Source organism: Sarcophilus harrisii, chromosome 6, assembly GCF_902635505.1.
Source record: "Sarcophilus harrisii chromosome 6, mSarHar1.11, whole genome shotgun sequence".
NCBI lineage: Eukaryota > Metazoa > Chordata > Mammalia > Dasyuromorphia > Dasyuridae > Sarcophilus > Sarcophilus harrisii.
In genome coordinates, this window is record NC_045431.1 from 66129615 (window position 1) to 66154390 (window position 24776).

Sequence of the window (24776 nt, forward strand, 5' to 3'; positions counted from 1 at the left end):
GAAAATCCTTGGATGAGGAAAATTCCCTTACATTTCATTAAATTGTGTTGATGGATTTGTTGCTAAATGAATGAATAGAACAACAACAAAAGGGCTTAAAAGCTTACTTATTCCCCTTTCATATTTTCATCAAAGAGACCCTTGACAAATAGTTCGTCTTTTTTTAAAAACTATTTTATTATAGCTTTTTATTTACAAGACATATGCATGGGTAATTTTTCAACATTGATCCTTGCAAAACCTTCTGTTCCAACTTTTTCCCTCCTTCCCCTTACCCCCTCCCCTAGATGTCAGGTACATGTTAAATATGTTAAAGTATAACCACATACATTTCAATACTGAAAATGTGGCTAAATCTTTGACAGTATTTACTGGCTAGAGTCTAACTCAGCTTCCTTAGAACAAGATCTTTTTAAATTTAAGAAACAATTATTAAATGAACCCTAATTTCAAGCAAAAATGTCCTTTATAGAGCAAGATGTCCCAAAAGGAACCCAATATGTGAGAATTCATGATGCTTATTAGCTTTGTGATGTTGGATAAGTCTCAGACTCAAGTTTCCTCACTTGTAAAATGTAGCTCAAACATCATCTACTTTATAAAGCACTTATAATGCATAAAATTAAGTTGCATAGAAATATGATCTTATTAATATTATTATCTTTTATCATTATTAGACCTGAGAAACTGATAAACAAAAGAGAAGGATGGGGATTTCTAACAGAATTCAACTTTATTATATGCTGTGTCCTTTTTTAGTAAGGACAATTTCATTTGCAACAGAGAGAGTTGCATAATGAACCATAACTTGGAAAACTTTTCAATTTTGCCTACTTGTTACGGGAAAGGGAATGTTCCCAGACAGCTCATTATCATGAAAGACTGGCTTCTTCTTCTCCCATTCTCTGCTCCCCCCTCCTACCCTGAACCAAAAAAGAATCAGAATTACATGGAAATGGAAAGGAGAGAGGAAACTTACACTAATTTAAACCAAATCCTTTAGTTTTCACTGCAGCTTTCATTTTGAAATGTGACAACCCAAGGAAGAAGCTGGGAAAAGGTTTTTGCTGCAAAATGATGCCTGGTACAACAGAAGAAGAATGACCTTCCATGTTGTGTAGAGAGAAAATGTATACAGAAGCCAATTTCAGTGAAAAACCCATTAACTTGAACAGAGAGGAATTGGGTTCAATTTTTGACTATTTCTGAACTTGGAAAAGCCACAAAACATCTAATGACTACATCTATGTTCCCATCCTCTTTCTTCCATTGCACACTGCAATTTTTAGACTTACTGTCTACTAGAACACTAAGAGGTTAAGTGATTTGCCCAGCATCACACAGCAGTGTATGTTAGAATCATAACTTAAAATCAGATCTTTCTCAATTTAAAGCTGGCTCACTATCCACTAAAACCAGCTGCCTCTCTACAAAGTGAGGGAGTTGTATGAAATGATCTCCATGGTCTCTCCTGTGCCAACATTCTGTGATTTCTGGGTATATAAAGCATGTGAAGAACTGAACCAATGGCCACTTAGAATGGGGGAGAAAGTACCATTCATCAAAACTCTGCTCATCTACTACTCAGCAATAATTCATTCATTCAATTTAGAGGCTATAATGGTGCCTTCATTGACCACTAGTTCAATTCAATTCAACAAGCATTTATTAAATTCCTACAATGTACAAAATATCTCATTCGGCATTGAATAGAAAAAGCTAAAATGAAAAATAGCTTCTGCTATTGAGGAATTTACTATTGACTAGGGACTTGATAAGGAGAATACTGATCATAGCTTCGTGGAAACAATCTTAGAAGAGACCTCCAAAGTTTAGCCATAAATCTGGGCTGGACTATCCCCACATCTTGTTATTTAAATAGGACACTCTAAGGTACATGGTGTTTTCTCACATCAACAGGCACCAATATCCTGTTGAATGGTTACTTTGCACAACTAGCTAGAGCTAGATTTGTGTTATCATCTGAGTTTACTTTAGCTCAAAGCTCTACAACTAGTCAATCTGTAAGCATCAATGCCTTCCTGAAGTATGGGAACTCTTTAAATTAGTTTCTAAAAGAGCAGAAGATTGTGCTTTAATGGAAAAATCATATTATTCCTAAGAAGCTGGTTGGGTTTCATACCTACATCAAAAGATCACAGATTTAGAAGTGAAAGTGACCTTACAGATGTTTTTAATCTAATGCTCTCATTTAATAGGTGAGAAAACTGAGGTTGAGAAAGGTTGTCATTTAGTCAGATATTAAATGGGAGAGGGAGGATTCAAACATAGGACTTCTCATTCCAAATCCAGCACTCTTTCCATTATATTATGTTCTCTTGACATGATTGGCTCATGCAGCTTGTTTCTTAAAGTGATGTCTTGCCCGAAAATGAATGATAAGAATTTTTGTTGAGTGTCCAATCACCCAGGCCAACTAATGGATGATTTCAAAGGTTTTATTCCTTTCGAAAATGACCCTCCTATTCAATTAACCCAAAAAAACAAGAGGCCAAGTTTGAAGCAGTTTGCTTTCTGCTTCCCCATTTAAGGCATTCGAGTGACTAATGTGATGAATTATAAACAGGGTTCACAGAAGAATATATTTGCATGAGTCAATGAGCCGCAACTGTTTTAACACAATAGTGACAGGCTCCATCGCCACAATATCATAATAACAGTAATGAGCAAATATCACTTTAATGCCAAAATACTACTCAGGCAGGAACAAATAAACAGCAATGGACTATTGCCGTAATTCTAAGCCACCTTGTCAAAGACCTCAGCTCAAAATGACATAGAATGTTTGTAGCGATGTCATGGTTTAGAAGGTGGGCTAATTAGCTTCTTTTATTGAAGAAAATTGCTTTTCCCCACTCTTGCTAAAAACCGGAATGAACACAATTTAACTGAATTCAGACATTTTCCTTTAAGCATCGGGTAATTTGTGAGTTCCCTCTTAAGACTTGATCAGTACAAGGCTTTAATAAAAAAAAAAAAAATTTTAAACCACACAAGTAGGAAAGTAAAAAGAAAAGAATTGATTAGTTCAGAGGAAGCAGTAAAACCAAATTAGGAGAGCCATTTACTCTATGTAGTTCTCCGATGTAAGGCCAATAAGCCAATGCTAGCTTCATTATGTACTGCCTGGATGTTTTTTCATTCCAAAAGAAGATTTTCCAATTGACTAGAAACAAGGTTTTAATTATGATCATTTTATTTTAAAGAAAAGAAAACAAAATAATAAAGCAGATCAAAGATGTTTTGCTTACCTCCCCATCCCACTGCAAATGGATTCAAGTAAAAGTACTGCTCAGAAAGGAAGGAGGCAATATGAGAAGATGATGGGATTTGTATTTATGTCCTCAGAGCTCTAACCCCCAGCTCTTTCACTGCTTTGAAGTTGGGCAAAATCTTTAGCATCTTTGGGTCTCAGTTTCTTCCTCTGTAAAAGGATGAAGTTGGGCTGGATAATAGTGATGAACTGCCTAGTTAATGATTACATAATTGTTATTAATATATGGGAGAAACAGTATTTAGCTAGAATCTGTAAAAGAAAAGAAAGTTATTATAGTTGATGATGGATTTAAAGGCTGGTCATAATCCTGTTTTCTTTAGAGACTTTTAAATATCAGCTAAAACCTAGGTTAAACTAAGGTTTTTGAATAGGTCTCAGACATAAAAAATAAGGCAGAGAATAGAACAATGCTTTAAAAAAAATAGTCTAGGAAGGGAAGACACAGGATTTCTGGCCAAAACAGAAACAACTGCTATTTACATTCACTCTGAGCCAAATCGGCCCAAACAATGACCAAATGAAGGTTGGCCTGGAACTTAATTGTTGGCCAATCAATGAGAGTCAGAAGGATCTGTGTTTAAGGCATTTTTTCCTTAAGAAAACAATCTTGGAAACTGAGAGAATATTCATCAATTGAGGAATGGCTGAACAAGTTGTGACATATGGATGCAATGGAATATTATTGTGCTATAAGAAATAATGAGCTGACAGAAAGACTTACATGAACTGATGCTGAGTGAAGTGAGCACAATCAGGAGAACATTATATCCACAATAGCAACATTGTGCAATAATCAACTATTAGATAGCTCTTCTCAGAAATGCAGTGATGCAAAACACTTCCAAGAGACTCATGAGGGAAAATGTTGACCACATCTAGAGAAAGAACTATGGAGTCTGAATACAAATCAAAGCATACTAATTCGATTGGGGGGGGGGGAGAGGGGCGGGGTTTGTTTTGTTCTTTCTCTTGGTTTTTCCCTTTTGTTCTTTCTCGTGGTTTTTCCCTTTTGTTCTGAGTCTTCTTTCACAACATGACTAATGTGGACATATTTTGAATATGACTCTACATGTATAACCTATATCAGACTGCTTTCTGTTTTGGGGAGAGGAGAGGAAAAGGAGAAGGGAGAAAATTTTGGAACTCAAAATCTTACAAAAATGAATGTTGAAAATTATCTTTATATAATTGGGGAAAAATACTATTAAGTAGGAAAAAAATGAGAAAAAACTCTAACCTGTAAACCCCAAGATACATTGCCAGGTTTCAGTTATCAAAATTTACATTCTTTTGGGCAGACAGAGGGAAGGGAAGCAATGGAGAAAGAAAAGAGCTACATTGTCCAATAGGGTCCCCAGTGGGACACAGAAGCCTTAAAAAGGCCAAGGTCTCCCACTGCATCCAGAGCCATTTCCAGTCATGCTAATCTATATCTGGCCACTGGATGCAGATGGTTCAGGAGGAAAAAGTGAGGCTGGTGACTTTACACAGCCCTCCCTCAAATTCAATTCACTTGCATGCCATAGCATTGCCTTCCTGATGCCATGGCCCTCTTCCAGAATGAAATACAAACAACAATAAGGCTAGGAAAGCTACAGCTAAACCTGGAAGGTTTCCTGGTAAGCTTCCATTTAGCTGAGCATGTTTATGTGAGCCTTGACCACTGGGAGGAAAATAAGGATGGCAAAGAGATGTTTGTATCTTCCCTGTGCATATGGGTAGTGGTTGTACTGCTGAGAAAGCAATCATTTTACTAGAAGGTAAGTCTGTAAAGAAAATGCTATCTAAATACAACCCTGGCTGATAGAGGGCATTGCTTCGAAACTGTCCACCTTGGGGATAAGACTAAGAGATGAAGTTAACTGGGTTCTTCCTGTCTCATTTTCACAGGGGATTGTGAGATAACAATCAACGAGGTAAATCAGGCTCTGTGGTAAATGGCCAAAGGAATGGCTACAGCCATTGCTCCAAACCCAAAAAGACAAATACTTCTAGAAAGCTTTCCTAGATTTCCCAAGGTTAGTAGTCCCTTGGGAGGGGAGGAAGAAAAACTTCAAACAGTACTGGATTTTGTGCCTAAAAATGTACCAAACACTTATAATAATAACAATTACTATTATAACTATTATAGTTAGAACATATCATTCTTTGACAAGGATATGGACTCCTTCTTCATTAAAAAAAAAAAAAAAAAAAAAAAACTTATGGCAGCTACCTAGAACGTTGTGCTATACATTTAATAAATGCTTGCTAAATTGAGCTGGGGCAGAAGTACCTCAGGGAAATTTTTATCCACTTAAATGAAATCATAATGCCCATTCACAGGTAAGAATTTTCTTTCCCACCACTGATGTTGCTTCACATTCAAAACTGGACTTTGCATGGGAGAAGATGTATGGGAGTATGGGAGAAGTCAATCTTAATATGTATCTATGTATGAAGAAATATATATATATAAATAAAGACATACATACATGTATGTATATATATGTATGTACATATACACAGAAAGATTTCCCCTATTAGACTATTAGCTTCTCAAAAACTGGAACTATTTTTGATGTTGTATTTCTAGCATGTTTGCTACATGGTAGTCATAAATTGTTTTTTATTCCTTAACTTATTCATTTGTATGGGACAAAGTTAAATAAATAACAATAAGTTATTCCATGCTGCCCATTTAAGTAAATTTGAGAATTCTAGTCAATATATATTCTTTCTTCAAACCAGACATTAGAGAGATGTGTTACTCCACACTGCCTCCCCAAAAGTAAGCTTATCACAGAAAATCAAAGGCATATTCTTTTGCTGTTTGATTGCTCTAATAACCTAGTAAGTAAATGTTTCACAAGCATAGATGAGATTCCATGGACCTGATTTGTTTCTCCCTATCTGTCTGTATACTTGTTCAAATCTGCAGAATCCAGTCATTTTCTATACGTCTCTAATTCATGACTAAAAACCATAGCCTCTTATACAATCTTCCATGGCAGTCATAACAGGAATGCTTAGGAATGAAAACCATTGAGAAATTCTTGGTGTGGTCCTTTAATCTTCTTTAAACAAAATAACAACAGCCAAAATGTCCTCAGGGCTTTGAGATTTACAAAGTGCTTTCCTCACACCAAGCCTGCAAATTAGGTAATAGATTATTGTGATTCCCATTTCCAAAGCTGAAAGCAAATGACTTGCCCAGAGTCACAGGCCTGGGAACAGAGCAAGAAACTGAATTTAGGTCTTTTCACTCCATTACAATTCTCTGGAAGTGAATAAATAAAGCTGATAAAGTCATGCTGCAAACTGGTTTAGCCTCTCTTTATTCCCAGATGCTTGTTGAGTGACCAAATGGCATACTCAATGAAAATTTGTTCAACTGCTCCCTCTCCCAGGAACAATGGAAACATTTTACAGGGCTAAGCCATAAGAGGATATTTCTCCATTCTTGTATGCAAAGTAGTGGTTTTTTTCTCATCCTTTTGTGACTTAGTTAGTGAAAAGCTTTCCATTATTCACTGGGTCATCCAGTAACCAGCCAAGTCTCAGGCTTGCCTTTTGGTCAGTCCACAAATATGCAGAAGTTGGAGAATCTGGCTTTACTCTTAGCACAATCATACTCTTCTGGATAAAAAGGAACATAAAAATGGTGTTGCAAAAAGATGGGATGGTAAGTCACTATACAAGTCAAAAATCTAGAACTTTTCTTTTTTTTTTCTCCCCTAAGGCAGTTGGGGTTAAGTGATTTCCCCAGGGTCACACAGCCAGGAAATGTTAAGTGTCTGAGGCCATATTTGAACTCAGGTCCTCTTGACTTCGGGGCTGGTGCTCTATCCACTATACCAACTAGACCTAGTTGCCCTGTTGTCCAATACTTTTCAAAAGTACACTAGCAGAGTAGCCATGTACAAAGGGAGGAAAAGCCTCTTTTGCCCCATTTGGGAGGATAGAAGTTAAATTCTCTGCCTTCTCTATACACAAGGATTTCCTAGGGACAGACCCATAAATAAAGTGAATGAGGCTTTGTCCTAGGGCTTAGAAATCAGAAAGCTGTTGACAACATATATATATATATATATATATATATATTTTTTTTTTTTTAAGCAGACAGACCCATCTAATCAGCAAGGATACTTGAATAAAACAGGTTGTTGTTTGTCCTTCCTTCTCAGAGGGCCATGACGTCAGGGAGGTGATACCATGACATATAAGTGAATTGGATTTAAGCTTACACAAGTAAGCTCCTCCATGGCCAGCTCTGATTTTTTTTTTCCTTTCAGTTGTGACAACCTTCTTATGCTAGGACCCAGAGAAATCACTCTGGACCAAGCTTTCTGTTCTACACGCAATGGCCTTTTTCTGAGGTCTCTCACCCTCTCTCTCTCTCAAGTGCAAGATCTTTCCTCAATGTCTCTTAACTGCCAACTTTTCTTGTCACAAATGCCAGAACTGTAGATCATAGCTTCCCTGGGCTGGAGGATAAGGATATTTGTGGGGATATGCTGGTGTTTTTCTATATTTATTCTACTTTTCTATGGTAGTTCTTCATTATACAGCTATCCCTTGGAAAGAAGAGTAAAAGCTCAATCAGAGCCACGCTGTGAAAGACATAGATGATCCATACATTTAAATACAAGAATAGAATATTACAATGTGCAAAAATATTCACAGCAAACCTTTTTGTTGTGGCAAGAAACTGGAAACTGAATGGATGCCCATCAGTTGGAGAATGGCTGAACAAGTTGTGGTATATGAATGTTATGGAATATTATTGCTCTATAAGAAATGATCAGCAGGATGTCTTCAGAAAAGCCTGAAGAGACTTACATGAACTGACACTAAATGAAATGAGGGGAATCAGGAGATTATTATATGCGTCTACAGCAAGATTATACAATGATCAATTCTGATGGACAATGACTTTCATCAACAGTAAAATGATTCAGACCAGTTCCAATGATCTTGTGATGAAAAAAGCCATCTGCACCTGGAGAGAGGATTGTGGGGCCTGAGTGTGGATCACAGCATTTTCACTCTTTTTGTTGTCATTTGCTTGCATTTTTTTTTCCTTTCTGATCTGATTTTTCTTGTGCAACATGATAAATGTGGTTTTATATATATGTAAGAATTGGACATGTTTAACATATATTGAATTACTTGCTGTCAAAGGGAGATGGTGAGGAGAAAGGAGAGAGAAAAATTTTGGAACACAAGGTTTTGCAAGGGTGAATGTTGAAAATTATCTTTGCATATATTTCAAAAATAAAAAGCTATTATTAAAAAATAGAATGTTAAATAGAATTTAAAAAGAATAGAATGTTAGTCCCCAGTAGAACTTGAGTTCAGTGATATAAATTCACAAGATCTTTAAGAGCAAAAAGAGACTTCAATGGTTATCTGAGTCAACCTTAATCTGGGCTATGCTACTAACTTCATAGTTATGAAAGCATAACTTTAGGCAAATATTTTTTATTCAAGTTTTTTATTTTCAAAACATATGCAAGGATAATTTTTCAACATTGTTCCTTGAAAAACTTCATGGTCCAATTGTCCCCTCCTTCCCTCCCTTAGATGGCATATAACCCAATATATGTTAAACATGGTAAAAAAAAAAGTTAAATCCAATATAGGTATACATATTTATACAATTGTCTTACAAATCAGATGCCCATTTCATATTTCCTAATTTTTGTGTCTCCTTTCTACTCAAAATAGCTTATACTTAACTTAGCTATGTATTTCCTTTTGTAGTTGTCATTATTCAGTTATATCAGACGTGTCCTATTCTTTGTAGTTATCTTGGAAGAGATACTGGAACCATTTGTCATTTTCTTCTCCAGCTCATTGATGGACTAGGAAACTTAGGCAAACGGTTAAGTGGCTTGCCCAGGGTCATATAGCCAAGTGTCTGAGGCCACATTGGAACTCAAGATGTGTCTTCCTGATTCCAGGCTTGACACTCTACACACTGTGCCTCCTAGCTACCCATGTATCTCCTGAAGAGAATGTAAGCTCTCTGAGGGTGGGAAGTGGTCTTTGTTTTTGCCCCTGAGTTCCTCAGTGCCTAACCAAGTACCATCAAAAATCAATATCTTTTGAATGAATGAATGAATAGCTAATTCAAAGTCACACAATAATGAGTCAAAGGCTGAACAGGAAATTAAAGAAGTTCCTGATTTTCAAAACTTGAACAACTTTTTTTAATAGCTAGATTTTTAGGCAGCCAAAGCAATCCTTTCAAAAGACTAAACAAGCAATAAAGAATCAAGTTCTCCTCTTCCTCCCAGAACCTCCCAGAACACACTTGGACTAACTCCACAGGAGGTACAGCTCTTTTGATGCACAAAAGTGTCATGTCATGGAGATTTTCCCACTGGGCAGGAATTTAGACCAGATAGCCTTTAGGGGCCCTTGCAACTTCCAACTTTAAAAGTCTGTGACTCTACAAGACCCTAAACATGCCAAATTGAACTGTTTCTTGAAATGGAGAAGATATTTAGTCGATGCTTTGCCAAGAATTTTTACAGTTTACAAATTCTCAATTATGATTTTCTCTAATAGGGAACTGGAGAAATATTCATATCCCTAACTTTGAAAATCTTTTTGGGGAGAAAAGAAAGGAAGCAGTGGTAGAAGAAGGAAGGCAGTTCACCATGGGGTTGAATAAGGAGGGTAGGGGGGAGGCAAAAGAAAGGCAGCAAGGTTTTAGAAGGAAGTAAGAGATCTCAGAACCTGACACAAACTTTGAAGGACTTTTTGGCTATGATAATTGTAAATTGAGGTGAAAGAATCTGTCTGGCAAATTTAAGTCAACAAATCAACTATTACTACTACTTCAGACAAGTTCCACCTAGTTGGAATGCTCTCTCCACTGCTAATTCCAATTAAAATCCCACCTTCTACAGCCTTACCCAATCCCTCTTAATTCTAATGCCTTCCCTCTCTGTTAGAGTTTACTTTGTGTATATTTGTTTGCAACTCATCTTCCCGTTAGATCATAATCTCCTTAAAGACAGGAACCTCTTTTTGTATCCCCAGCACTTATCTAGGCACATAATAGGTACTTAATATTTATTGATTGATCACAGTAACAATGGCATAAAGCAAAGTGCTTTAAATTCATTATCCTGCAGACACCCATAAACTTCATTACCCCATTGAACAGATAAGGAAACTGAGGTTAAATGACTTTTCTGTGGTCTCACATAGTCAGTAAGTGACTGAGGAAGGATTCCAATCCTGATCTTTCTAGTCCCATGTCCATTATTCCAGGCACTACATGAGACAACCTCTTCTAACCTCAATAGATCTCAGTTTCTTCATTTGTAAACTGCCAAAAGAAGCCTGCTCGGAACACTAAAGCAAAGGTCAAAGAATGATGTACAATCATGGATCCTGTAGCATTGCAAAAAGAAGCCAGTGCTGGCCAGTATTAAAGGCAAAATTCCAAATCATCTATCATTTATCATCTATCTATCTATCTATCACCAATTTCTCAGAATTCTAACCTGTTCTCAGGTTTTCAACAGGTTTCTAGAGTCACAACAGATTAATAGTAGAAATCAGTAAGTGGTTGGTAGTATCCAGAAAGTTGAGATTTGGTGAGTTATTTGGTGCTGGTTGAGAGTTGGCGGGGCAATCCAAGGAATGGATAACTCCATCTATAAGTCCTCAAGTCATGAAGTGATGGCCCGTCTTAATAACTCAGAATCATAAATGTGAACACTATTATCTATCCTAATATAATTATGTGATTTTTGGTGTTTTATTTTGTGTTTATGTTTTCTTATGTAAAAATGGCTACTATATTATCAAGATAAAGTTAAAATATTACTTAGGGCTAATATAGAAATAGGTTTTACATGACTTTAAAAGTGTAATTAATATCATGTTGCTTGTCTTCTCAAGGTATGAGGGAGGAAAGCAATGGAGGGAGTTTGGAACTTTTTTTTAAGATTGTTAAAATTTATGTTAAAAATATTTACATGTAATTTACATGTAAAAATATTTAATGAAATAAAAGTTTCATAGAAGAAAAATGCTAATTATTTCAGACTTCATGAAAATGGGGGATAAATATTAAATTTAAATAGGATTATATTTTATTACTGTAGAAATACCAAAATAGTAAGGATACTGAGAAGTGGAATATTTCTTATAACTAGTTTTGTGAAGAAGCTGCTCCACTTGGAATACTTTGTAGACTATGAACAATGACATGTACAAATCACTCTTTATCTCTTCATAATCCTCCCCTTCCCCCAAAGTTGACAGAGTAAGATAGGAATTACAAGTAAAAGATGGTACATGCAGAGTGATAAGCACTTCTTTATTTGAAAGAATTCATGGCATTTTATATCATCTCCACTATGTTGAGCTTATGGTGGTAATATTATTCCCTGTTTTGAAGATGGGGAGACTGAAGAGATACTAAATAACTTAACAGTGGTTAGTGAAATCAGGGAAATGAAAAAAAAATTAGGGAAATCATAGTATTCAAAGGTCATGAGAAAAATTCTTAAATCATAGATACTGAGAACTAAAAAAAAGTTCCCTCCTTCATCTTTTACAGATGAATAAACTAGGACCAAGAGAGGTAAAGTGATTTGGACAGGGTCATAGAATCTCTCTCTCAAACTATCCATCAAAGAATCTGGAGTGGGCGGGGACATAATTTCCCAGTATATAATAAAAGCACTACAGACTCCAGTTGAGCTGTGAAGCATTAATCTCACTCTAAAGCAGGAGATGGGCTTTATTATTCCAATTTCAATACCACCACTGGCAACCTGTAGACTGGCCTTGTATCCTGATTGGGATTACTTAAAACATATGTTCAGTTTTTTAGGAGACTAGGCTGTTTCATTCATTGTATCTGTATGTACAATGTCTAGCATAAGCATTTAATTAATATAGATTGAGATGAAGAGAAAGTAGCTAGTTAGTTAGATAGACAAACAGATAACTTATGGATATGGCACAGTGCATATAAAATAGTATGCAAATCAAAATTTAGTGATAATAAATCATAATTTTGTGACTCCCACATTCAGTCATAGGATCCCATACAGAGTCAACCCACAGCTTCTTATAAGCTTTGATTTAGACAAGCACAATGTCCCAACCCCCATTTAACAAATAAAGAAACTGAAAGGCACTGAGATTAAATGACTTGCCCATGTTCACATGATTAGTAAGCGTTGGAGGTCACTTTATCTCTGATGATATCCTTGCCTATGAAATAATACCTACTATCTAAAGGATTCAATGGAGAAATGTATCGGTCAAAAAGAAGATAAATTGGTCCCAAAGGAGCAAAGGAAAACTGATGGACAATCCACATGACCTATTAGTGTCCCTTTAATTCAGAGAAAGCAAGGAAGACCCGTTTGGTCATCCTAATGAATTTATAGAAGAACACAAGCAAGATGTATAAGTTGTAACTAAATAGGAAAGCATAGAGTGATTGTTTTTATTTACATCTTGATGAAAATACCTACACTAATGAGATACCAGATCCATTTCTAATCCAATCCACAAGCATGTGTGTAAAGAACTCTATCCTAGGCACAAAGAGTATGTGACTTTACAGGATTATTTTGAGGAAAGCATTGCAAATCTTAAAGCTTGATGCAAATAGGGGATTACTATTACTCCCACTTCAACCTCAAACTTAAATCACATTGGTTATCGGCATCTAGAGATTGAATTATCTACCCCCTTTATTCCATATTATCATCATTTATATCAGACAAGGCATGACTCTATAAACTGACTAATCACCAAGTGAAACTGCTGATAAAGGCCAAATAATAAATACAGGTAAGAAAGGGGAAAACCAAAGTGAAGGAAGAAAGAAGAAAACCAATAGGTAGTAGACTAAAAGAGAAATTGGTCACATAGGGAAAGAAATATTTAGAATAGCTTTCTCCAAATACGTGCAGTTTTTCTGAGTCAGAGACCAAAAGAACAGCATGACAAATAAATATAAGAGTGATAAAAAATCAGAACTACTTAGTTCTGAAAAGGAAAAAAAAAGATAGACAAGTAATAGTAAAGAGAGAAAGGAAATTTAAGAGGGAATCCAAGAAAATATATCAAGAGATGCTGAGTTAGGCCTGCAGCAAGAATGACAGATAAGAGAGTACTGCCTCAGCAGACCATAAATTCCTAGAAGTCAGGAAGTCATTTTTCATTTTCTTTGTATGGATCCCCCATCTCCTTTCCGACCTCCCCTTCCACCAGACCTAGAATAGTGATTCCCATAGAATAGATGCTTAATAAATGCATGTTAAAGTAAACGGATTAGAAGTAGGTGGCAAAGTGGATAGAGAAATGGTCCTAGGGTCAGGGGGACTCAGACTAGGTTATTTGTTAACTAGGTGTGTGACTCTGGGCAAGTTACTTAATACTTAGTGACTCAAAAATAAACAAAAATTAAATAAATTACTTATGTAAAAATCTAACTGTCACAGACCTACAAATAGCGACAAGAGGCTGAAAATTTGATGAAATGGGGGCAGTAATATGCTTAGCTGCTGGAGAGATGGAAATGACCAAGTTCAAATAATTTATTCTACTGTTTGGTGCATCTAAGTTCTCATCCTGAGAGGGGAGGATGATCTAAATATACATGTGAATTTCATATTAGTCAAAAATTGGGGGCCTCTTATGGCCTAATCTCACAATTCCACTAAATTTTCCTCTAGAAACTAATGATAAAAATTTTTATCTAATCCAATAAGTATCCAATCCTCAACTGAATGCATAGGAAAGAACAGGATAGTTCAACCCTCTTTTTCATGTATAAGTTTTAGAAGACTTGAGTCTCTTTTACTTAACACATAATACATAATAGCCACTCGATAAGCATTTGTTAAATGGAAAAATGAATGAAGAGCATTCTCTGAACTTGTACCTGAATTCCTCCACTAGAATTTCCTCTGGCGTCTCATCATAGGGTACATTATGGGGAAATTTGGAATGCTAGTATCTCCCCATATAAATTTGGCAAGAGGGAAATGAACTCCCTTCTCTATCTTTCCTACTAAACAATGTGAATGGATCATCACACCATGGTTCCCGTGTCCTGGAACAGGATTTCAACTAGGGTAGAAGAATAACATACAAAGATGAAATTTCTAAGGTTGTCAAAGGATGAAGAATTGGGGGTTCTGGGATGAGAACCAGAGAAGGGCACCAAGAACATGAGTTTGAAAGGCTTTGGATGTACATTTGAAGCAGTACTGTGTGTCTGTCTCCAAGGAGCCAACTAACTGGAACAAACTTAATCCAAGAAGACTGTCAATCAGGTGTTGAATTTTACTGGCCACAGAAATTCACCAAGACTAAAGTGTGGAGGAATCATAAGCAAATGTGTGTGTATAGATTATATCCAAGCATGAATAAACTCCAAGGATATTCCTTATTGCCTCTAGAATAAAATGTAAGCTTATTGGTCTAATTCATGATTTGACAGTTCATGATTTAGATCCAACCTATATCTTCCAGACTAACTTCACCTTATTCTCTTCCCAAATTCTATGTTCCCACAGAAGTGGACGACTTACTGTTCCCTGAACTTGGCATTCCATAACTCACTTCCGTTCATTTGTACAATTACCCAAGTCTCAAAGGCACTCCCTTTAAGTCTGCCCAGAATCCTTAGCTTCTTTCAAGGCTTAAAAAAAAGTCACTCCTTCAAGAAGCTTTCACCCAGATCCCTCCCCACTCCCCTAAGTTTTGAGTAAGGTCTAAGTTATTTTTACATATGAATGTACAGATTGGATCCTCCCTTCCCACAGGAGAAATGAGAAGCATGGAAGGATTAAGGGTATTTTGTTTTTGTCCTTATTATCGCCTCTCAATATGCTTTATACATAGTAGGAATTTTACTATTTGTTTATTTGTCGAATTAAATTATTTGTTAAATAGAATCACAGATCCTTGATACACTGAAGAAGCAATACTTAAGCATAAAATTTATAATCTCATAGTAACTCAGCACCATAAATTACAATGATTTTATGAGAAAACTTGGAATGCCAGTACCTCATCTCCCCCATATAAATCTGGCAAAAGGAAAAGGAACTCCCTTCTCTATCTTTTCTACTAAACAATGTGAATGGGCCTGTGTCCTGGAACAGGATTTCAATTAGGATAGAAGAATAGCAACATGCTAAGATGAAATTTCTAAGGTTGTCAAAGCATGAAGAATTGGGGGATTCTGGGTAAAAACCAGAGATGGGCACTAAGGAAGGAGTAAAAAAAAATAAAGGAAGAGTGGGCACTTGGGATAATGAAGGAGAGAGAAAGCTGCATGAAATAATTCATTCAAAATTTGTAGGCAAAGAAACTATTTTAAAATCCCAACTCTTCAACTTATTGGTTTGGGGTAAGCACTTAAACCTCCCTGGGATTGGATTACATGGCCTCTAAGTTTCCTTTCAGCTATATGGGCCTATGAGTCAAAAGAGGAATGAGTAGACACTGTGGAAAGATCTATAACAATAAGAGATATGGAAAAAAGAGGAAAACAGGGAATTTCCTAGGAGTAGTAAAGAGGGAAGTAGGATTCCTTAAGCAACCACCTGGTTATTTCCAGAAAGGGGTAAACAAAAGTAGGACAACTATAAATTGAAGACAGCCTATATTTCAAAAAATATGAATATAAATTACCTTCCATTTTTCACTAAGTGAGAATATTTTCACCAAAAGCCCAAATGCCTTCATTTTTCCAAATTGAGTTTAAGTACTTATTTAAAATTTAATTTAAAAAATATTTTTGAGTCTCCAAATGCTACAGATGTGAAACTTTGATAGTCAGACCAGTAGTTCCAAGCTTTGAGAAAAGAAAAAAAAATTCATTTTAGCACGAAATGCAGAGTTCACAATATTGTTCCCTGTTCTTACATCTCATTTTAAAGCAGCCATAAGAAAAAAAAAATCAATGCTATATCTGAGATGGTGTTTTTGGAACAAGGATTTATCAGATAATAATGACAAAGTTACTTGCCTGTTATCAGATCCAGCATTAACACATTTGTAAACACATATACCAATTATGATGGTAAAGAATTTCCTATATTTCTCTTAACCTTTAAACTTCAAACTGTTAGTAAATCTTTCACTCCCACTGTCTTAAACTTAAATAAAACAACAACTTAAATAAAACTTAAAATAACAACTTACTACATTCTAAAAAGACACATATATACACAAGTCATTAATTGATCCAGCATGTTGGCAGTTCTAGAGAACCTTTTTAGATAGGAATAAATAACACAATAGACTTGAGGTTGAATCAGAGGGTGATTTTAAGATTCCAGACATGGGTACAAGCTAAGAAAGCATTCTGCTTTGGTTATTAAAGAATTTTTTTTAAGTCATAAGGGTGCTAAAGCTCTTTTTAACTACATGATCACTATTACACACCCTCAGATTAAATATTACTGAATTATATTTGGTTTGAGAAAAGTGCATAAAAGTTTCAATACTTTAATCTTAAAGTTTATTGAGAGACCATGCAAAATGGCACATGTCCTATTCCCAAAATCAGAAATCCAGACCTGAAAGGGACCCCAAAGAGCATCTGGAGCAATAATCCCAATCTATAGATGAAAAGACTGAGGCCTAGAATAGTTAAATGATTTGCTTAAGGTCACAATGGCAATTAGCATTATAAGCAGCATTTGAAACCAGGTCGCAGCACACTTTCTACCATGTCAGGTCAGAAGTTACTAATCCTCTCAGTGCCCAAAGTGTCAGTAATAAGCATGTTCACACCTGAAGTTACCTGATGGATAAAGTGTCCATATGAAAACAAAACAAAAGTTGTTATAATATTTCTGAAGAAAAAGCAAATCCTAAAGTATCCTTCCCAACTGCTCTACCCCTTGCCAGTAAACAATCCTTTTCGAGAATGAAAGTTAAATATTTTTTTAAAGTTTTATGGGGCAACTAAATACTTTAAAGCAAAGACTTTCCCTCCCTCCCTCTTTATCATCATGCCACAGAATAGTATGTGGGGAGGTTTGGAATTTCTCTTAAACTTACTAACCTGTTTCAACCACTTTCCTCCTGGAAAACAATTGTTCTCAACTCAGCAAACTACAACATATCTAACTAAAAAGTGATAGTTTTTCTTCGACAGATACAGGTTCTTGGAATGAAAATCTGTCCTTGTAAAAGGTGGATCTCTATCTCTCTCTTTCTGTCTCTTTGTCTCTCTGTCTCTGTCTTTGTCACCTTCCCTCTTCCCTTCAGTTCAGATGGCATTCCCTTTACTAACCCTCACTCTTTCAAATTAAAAAGACCTTTTTAAAAAGAATTTCATTTTTAGGTGATTCCAACGCTCACCGTGTGGGGTAGCATCTGACAGTGCTATTCCTACATGTCTTTGGGGAATTATATGTACACAACAAGGGGGAAGGGAGGAGATAGGGTGTCCTTCTTAGGAATCACTTTATGAGCACACATAACAGGTGCTATTTTGGGCTCCTAAAGCCAGTCCACTAAAAGAGAATACTTTGTCAAGCCTGATTTGTTGTTCTGTTCCTGCAAATGCAGATATTCCCCATCTGCCAATACACTTGCAACAGGGAAGTATGCTACGTTACAGTAACCCCGGCTTTCTCGAAACAACTAAGAAACGCTTGCCCTTCCCAGCTTGCAATTAGCTCTTCACCGAACACAGCTCCCAAGCAAACTAAGCCCTTCATCCTCGGCCTGTATGAGACAACATAACAGAAGCTGTGCATAACTTTATCCCTTTCAAACTTTCCTCGCTTGCATCAGCTTGAGGCGATTTACAATCATGTCTCAGTTATTAGTTTTCCTTCTGGGTAATTGAAGGACAGCACTTAATAAAATCCATATTATTATTTACCACTTGCTCAACCCAGGGGAGAAGAAAAACACTTTACTCTTCCAGGAAGAAATGAAATACAACCTGAAGGAACAAGTTCACCTTGGGTGTGCTGTAGGGAGAAACCCTAACCTCTAGATACCGGCATTATTGGCTCAGGTGAAGCTCTACCTGATGGCGCCCGGTGACAGCTATCCCGGCTATCAGATCCCAGATCAGTTCCAGGGCTGGCAATCCCCGGGGAAAACTGTCTCCAGTCTTGGCCCCTCCAAATCCAAGTCTCCTTATCCATAAAAGTTTCCTCATCCCCTTTCACCCTTTCTTTGCCACTGTTCAGAACACACTCTGAGTCTTTCCAAATCCAGCTCTCTAATCGCTCTACCGTGTCACCCATATGAAAATGACCTCTGTCTTCAAAATGAAGAAAAGCCGGCATCACACACCCCCCCCCTCCCAAACTTAAAAGGCGCAGAGAAGTCGGTAGCTTTCAGCCCAGAATCTACTTTCCAGATGGAAGCAGGCGCTAGATTTTTCTCGGAGTCTCCATCCCCAGCGCCTCCTTCCCATCCCCACCCCCACCCCCTGCCCGACTAGTGCGGTGCTCCCAGGCCCCCCCGCTGGCTCACCTGGATGGGACATGGTGGTGGTCTCGTTCGTGTTGGTCCCCACGTTGTAAATGACCACCGCCGAGGCGTTCTGCATGAAAGCATGCCGGATTTTGTCCTTCTCCGAGCAGTTGCCCTTGGGGATGAGGGCTATCCAGTGCTTGACGTGGGCCGGGACGGCGAACTTGGTGTTGGGGTCGCAGGCCAGGCGCTCCTGGACGGAACTGGCCATGGCCACCCGGCCGTGGGCATCCAGCTTGGGCGAGTGCTCGCCGTAGCGGCCGCACTCGCTCTTCTCGCTGCGCAGCTCCCCCGAGGCGCCCGGCGCCCCCGCCGCCGGCGACCCCGGCTCGATGTAGGTGATGTTCACGAACGCCGTGTACCATTCCTCCTTCTCGGCTACGGTGAAGTCCAGACACAGCAAATGCACGAAACAAAAGGAAAGCAGCCATGTTGAGAGAGCCAGACTGCGGCACGCTTGGATGAGAGACATTGCCATCTTTCTCCTCCGCCGGGCGCCCCCCCTCCACCCGGTCCCCGCCCCCCCGCGCCCTCCCCCCACCCCCGTCCTTGCAGTTGCCGTCTCCCACCCCCTGCCGGGCTCCGCTCCCGCCGCCGCTGATCTCTCCGGTGTCAGCGCCGGGCTTCTAGGACGCGGCTCCCGTGGCTCCGGGGCCGATCGCTGTGTCCTCAGCAGCCCGAGAGGGACTGTTTCATGCTCCTCGCCCAGGGCCCGGCGGAGGGAGAGGAGGCGCCCGGGCGTCGCTGGGGAGTCGGGCTGGCCAATGGTCCGGCTCCCGCTCTGGCTTGCTTCTCCTCCTCTCTAAGTGGGTAAGGGGAGGAAGCGAGTGCGAAGCGGCTCCGCGCTCACTCGGGAGTCGCCTGCGCCCCACCAAGGGCGCTGCTGATGCTGCCCGGAGGAGGAGGCTCGGGAAAGGCAGCAGCTGCTGTGCGCGTCCCGCGGCCGCCGCTGCCGGGCTCCTCTCCCTCTTCTCCAGGGACATGTACCGGGAGCCCAGGGCTTGCCTGCCCGCGGGGGAAAGAAGCAGTCTGGGGGACTTTGGGGGGTGGGGGGGGACGGGACCAGGGAGGAGGAGGAGGAGGAGGCTGTGCGCGTATGTTTGCGCGCGTGTGTGTTTGTGTGTGTGTGTGTGTATATCTGTGTGTTTGCGCGCGCGCGTGTGTGAGTATGTGTGTCTGTGTGTGTGTGTGTGTGTGTGTGCATAATATGTGCGCCCGAGGAGGAGCTTAATGTGATGTCAAAGCTTCGGCTTCAGTTTAGCTAGCTTTCCTCCCTTTTTCTCTTTCTCGACAGCAGCGACATCTGCCGGGTTAATTCAATTCGAAAAACGCCACGCATCCCAGCGATTCTTGAGCAATCTATCCATCTATCTATCTATCTATCTGTCTATCTGTTTATCTGTCTATCTATCTATCATCTATAGTATTAGTTCCCTGGGGCACCAAGAAGTAGATTGCAAAGAGTTTCAATTCACGCAATAACATTACACGAATGAACACATTAAAATACTTTAATTTGTTTAATTTTATTTTTATTTAAATTTAAATTTTATTAATTTTAATAACAGCTTTTTTATTTTCAAAATACAAGCAAAGATAGTTTTCAACATTCATCCTTGTAAAATCTTGTGCTCTAAATCTTTCTCCCTCCTTCCCTTCCTTCCATCCTCCTCCCCTAGACAGTAAGTAATCTAATCTAAGTAAAACATGTGCAATTCTTCTAAACATATTTCCACATTTATCATGAGCAAACTTTGTTTTTTTATTAAGCTTTTTATTTTCAGAACATGTGCACAGATAATTTTCAACGTTCATCCTTGCAAAACCTTGTTCCAAATTTTTTCTCCCTCTCTTTCCTCCATTCCCTCCCCTAGATAGCAAGTAATCCAATATAGATAGGTTAAGCATATGCAATTCTTCTAAACATATTTCCACATTTATCATTAGCAAACTTTTTTATTAAAGCTTTTTATATTCAAAATAAATGCATAGATAATTTTCTACATTCTTCCTTGCAAAACCTTGTTCCAAATTTTTTCTTCCTGCCTTCCCCCACACCCACTCCAGAGGGCAAGTAATTCAATATATATAAAACATGTGCAATTCTTCTATACATATTTCCACAATTATGCTGCACAGATCCAAAAGGGAAAAAATGAGAAAGAAAGCAAAATGCAAGCAAATAACAACAACAAATGGCTCTTTCCAGCACAAGTCCATTGAAACCTGCCTGAATCACCACCTTGTTGAAAAGAGCCCTGTCTGTCAGAATTGATCATTGTATAATCTTGCCGTTGTTGTGTACAGTGATCTCCTGGTTCTGTTCATTTTACTCAGTATCAGGGCCTCTCTAAAATCATCCTGCTGATCATTTCTTACAGAACAACAATATTCCATAACATTCATATACCACAACTTATTCAACCATTCTCCAACTGGTAGATTAGCAAACTTTAAAATGGTATTTGAATAAAGTTATTTTTCTATCTAGTCTAACCTCTCACTTTGCAGATGGGGGAGGGTGTGTGGACTGAAGCTTAAATTGGGAAAAGGCCTTTCTCAAGTTCTTGTGAAAGAGACAGAGATAAGAATCTAGCTCATTTCAATATGCTATGCTGCCCTTCCAATCTCCCATTTTAAAATCAGGCCAGTTATGTTTATTTTCTTATGAACAGCACCCTAGTCTTTGTATGTATATGAAAAAGAAAATGAATAAGATGCTTCCTCATTTTGTTTATTTGATCTTCTTTTTCTCATAGTTTTCAGTGGCAGATTTCCATATCCAGGGGAGGGAAGTTTGTTATTCTTGTTTAGAGGGCATCAGTGCAGTTGAAGTTAGAGATGATAATAAGTCGATTATTGACAGTCAACTCAGAATATAGTCATTTTAGAAGTGTGTTCTTGAGTCTGTCATTTTGGAAATAAAGGTTTCTGATCATCCCATCACTATTCACCATTCCCTTGGCTTTAAGGAGCTCCTCAGTCTCTCAGAACCAAAAAGCCCCAGTGTCTTATTACTGGGGATGGGAAGGGAAACAAGCTTTTTTGTAGCTTCTACTATGTACCAAGAACTTCTACATAATACTATTTCATGTGATTCTCCCAATAACCCTTCAAGAAGGTGCTATTAGCCTCATTTTACATTGGCTCAAACAGAAGTGACTTGTCTGCAGTCACATAGATAGTAAATATTTAAGGCAGGATTCAAACTTGCTGACTTCCCCATCCAGTGCTCATCATCATCTTGAACTGCCCTCCTCCTTAAATTATCCTGTATGTACTTAGCCATTTTGAAGTAAGTTGAACCCTCTCAGGAGGTCTCTCCCAACTCCTCATACTCTTAAGAAACTTCATTCAGACTCACAACTAACCTCAGAAAATATGGTTTGTAGGGAATTGTGTAGAATTGTAGACTATTGAATTGGAAACTATGTTAAAAGATTATCTTCTTGTTAGACTGTGAGCTCCTTGAGAACTATCTCTGGATATCTTTGTCTATCTTTGAATCTCTACTAAACACAGTTCAGAGAAAATCATTTTGTTGTTTAGTCACGTCCAACTCCTCATGACCCCATCTGGGGTTTTCTTGGCAGAGATACTGGCCATGTTTTGCCATTTCTTTCTCATTTGACAGATCAGGAAACTGAAGCAAACAGGGTTAAATGACTTGCCCTGGGTCACATAACTAGGAAGTGTCTGTGGAAGATTTGAACTCAAGATGAATCTTCTTGACTCCTACTTCAGCCCTCTAACTACTAAGCCACTAGCTTAGCCAAACCACTGGCTGACCCAGAGCTAATAACAGGTGCTTAATAAATGTTGGTTGGTTTTATTAGATTGGCCCAACCTCCTGATATTTTAGACAGGGGTAAAGTGAAGTCTAAAATGACACACTAAATAGTAAGGCTGAAATTCAAATCCAAATCCTCTGGTTCTAAATTATATGCTCTTAGCATGATGCTACACATCTATCTCTGTTGCATATTGGCCTTGTTTATTGTCCATTTTAGAATATAAACATATACTGGGCCAATATTAGGATTAACATCCTTGAGGGACTACTGCTGGTATCCTGGAAACACTAGAGATTGAAGAGAGCCATCTTCAACATCTGGCTGGGGGGATGGAGGGGGATGCATGCACATAAAACACTTTTAAGTTTATTCTGCATTATTAATATTTTCTCTGTTACTTTAAACCTTAAAAATCAATAAAACAATAAATCAAGCCCCGATTTGCAGCATTTGCTAATTTCCAAGGTGTAAAATGCCAGCTGAAAATTTAACAATCATGTCTTAAAGCTGGTTCAAGCTGATTTCAGCATAACCCTGGAGAGAAGACACTGATCCTTTGCCTATGGGTCAAAGAAGAAAGCAGAAATTGATTTCAGAGCCGCTAGAAATCTAAGATATTGCTTCTTCCCTCCTCCCCACTCTAAATCTCCCTCTTTCTTAAGAACCCAACACCAGAAATGTGTTTTGCACATGTGCAAAAATATTTGTAGCAACCCTTTTAGTAGTGGCAAAAAACTGGAAATGGATGCCCATCAATTGGAGAATAACTTATGGTATATGAATGTTATAGAATATTATTGTTCTATAAGAAATGATCAGCAGGATGATTTCAGAAAGGCCTGGAGAGACTTACATGAACTGATGCTAAGTGAGATGAGCAGAACCATCAGCAAGATTGTATGATGATCAATTCTGATGGACGTGGCTCTTGGCTCTTTTTAAGAATAAGTTGATTCAGACTAGTTCCAATGATCTTGTGATGAAGAGAGCCATCTGCACCCAGAGAGAGGACTGTGGGGACTGGGTGTGGATCACAACGTAACATTCTTACTTTTTTGATGTTGTTCACTTGCATTTTGTTTTCTTACTCATTTTCTTTCCTTTTTGATCTGATTTTTCTTGTGCAACAAGAGAATTGTATAAATGTGTTTACATACTTAAAAAAAAAAAAAGGATCCAATACCAAGGATTGGATTAGGAAAATGTCTATTTGAGATAGAGTGAGTGAAGAGAAAATGGGAAGGAACAGAGAATAGAAAAAATCTAAGATGGCTTCCAAAAGGGTCGTGATAAAATCATATACCTTCAACTGTAGAATATACAAAATTATATGTGCTCTGGGTGAAACAAGAGACTATTAATCATTAGCACACAGTTGACAAGCTGGCTTCATTTCAAACACAAATAAGGCGATCAGGTTCTCCTACTTTCAAAATCTATTGAATGGTAAATACCATGCTTTCTTGAACATGAAAGTAACCATGCTTACATGCCCTTTATTTCATTTTTTATTCAGTGATATCTAAGGGGATATAGGTTCTTCAGCCAGCTGATATTAATCAATGTAAGATGTAGTTGTCTTTGAAAGTCTCTTACCCTATATGTGCTGATTCAGTTTTCCAAAGGAACACAATGTCCAGACTTAGGCTTACATATGACACAATGTTTATAAACAGAGGAAGTATGGATCTGCTTTGATGCAATGGATAAACTCCCAGCAGAAGGGAAGCTCCCTGAGAGGAGGGGGATTTGCTACATTTGTTGTCACTGGACCCCAGTTTCAAGCACAATGCTTGATGCATAGTAAGCACTTAATAAATGGGTGTTGAATAAATCAATCTGTTATTTTCTGCTCTCTCCAGGGCTACTATTTCCATAGTTTGCTTTTAAGTATCCACTTTGGGATTTTTAGTGTTTCAAATTGAAAAGAATTTCTAAATGTCTCTCTGCTTCGAGATCTTTTAACCTTCTGATTGATCATGTACTTGATTGTGTGATGGCTCTTTGGCACAATAACTAGCTCTATATGACTTTGGCAAAACTTTTTTTACTTACTTTCCTAGAATGGGAACCTTTCGGGAATTTTTCAAGAATATTGCCAAGTAAGCAAATGATTTATAGGGGTTTCACCTATGCATCTTTCTTTTACTTGTGTGGAGGAGGAGGGGCTCCCAAATGGGGCTCCTGCTTTTGTGATT

The 24776-nt window shown here is 38.1% G+C and overlaps 1 protein-coding gene across 1 annotated transcript in view; it reads right to left on the reverse strand.

Annotated features, from left to right (window-relative positions):
- Window positions 1-19309, reverse strand: part of RNF150 (ring finger protein 150) — a 328862-nt gene extending 309553 nt beyond the window's left edge. The window contains exon 1 of the mRNA XM_031941619.1: window positions 18785-19309. Coding sequence (XP_031797479.1) covers window positions 18785-19262 — 478 coding nt within the window. The 5' untranslated portion in view covers window positions 19263-19309. The remainder of the gene's footprint in view (window positions 1-18784) is intronic.
- Window positions 19310-24776: the final 5467 nt, after the last annotated feature.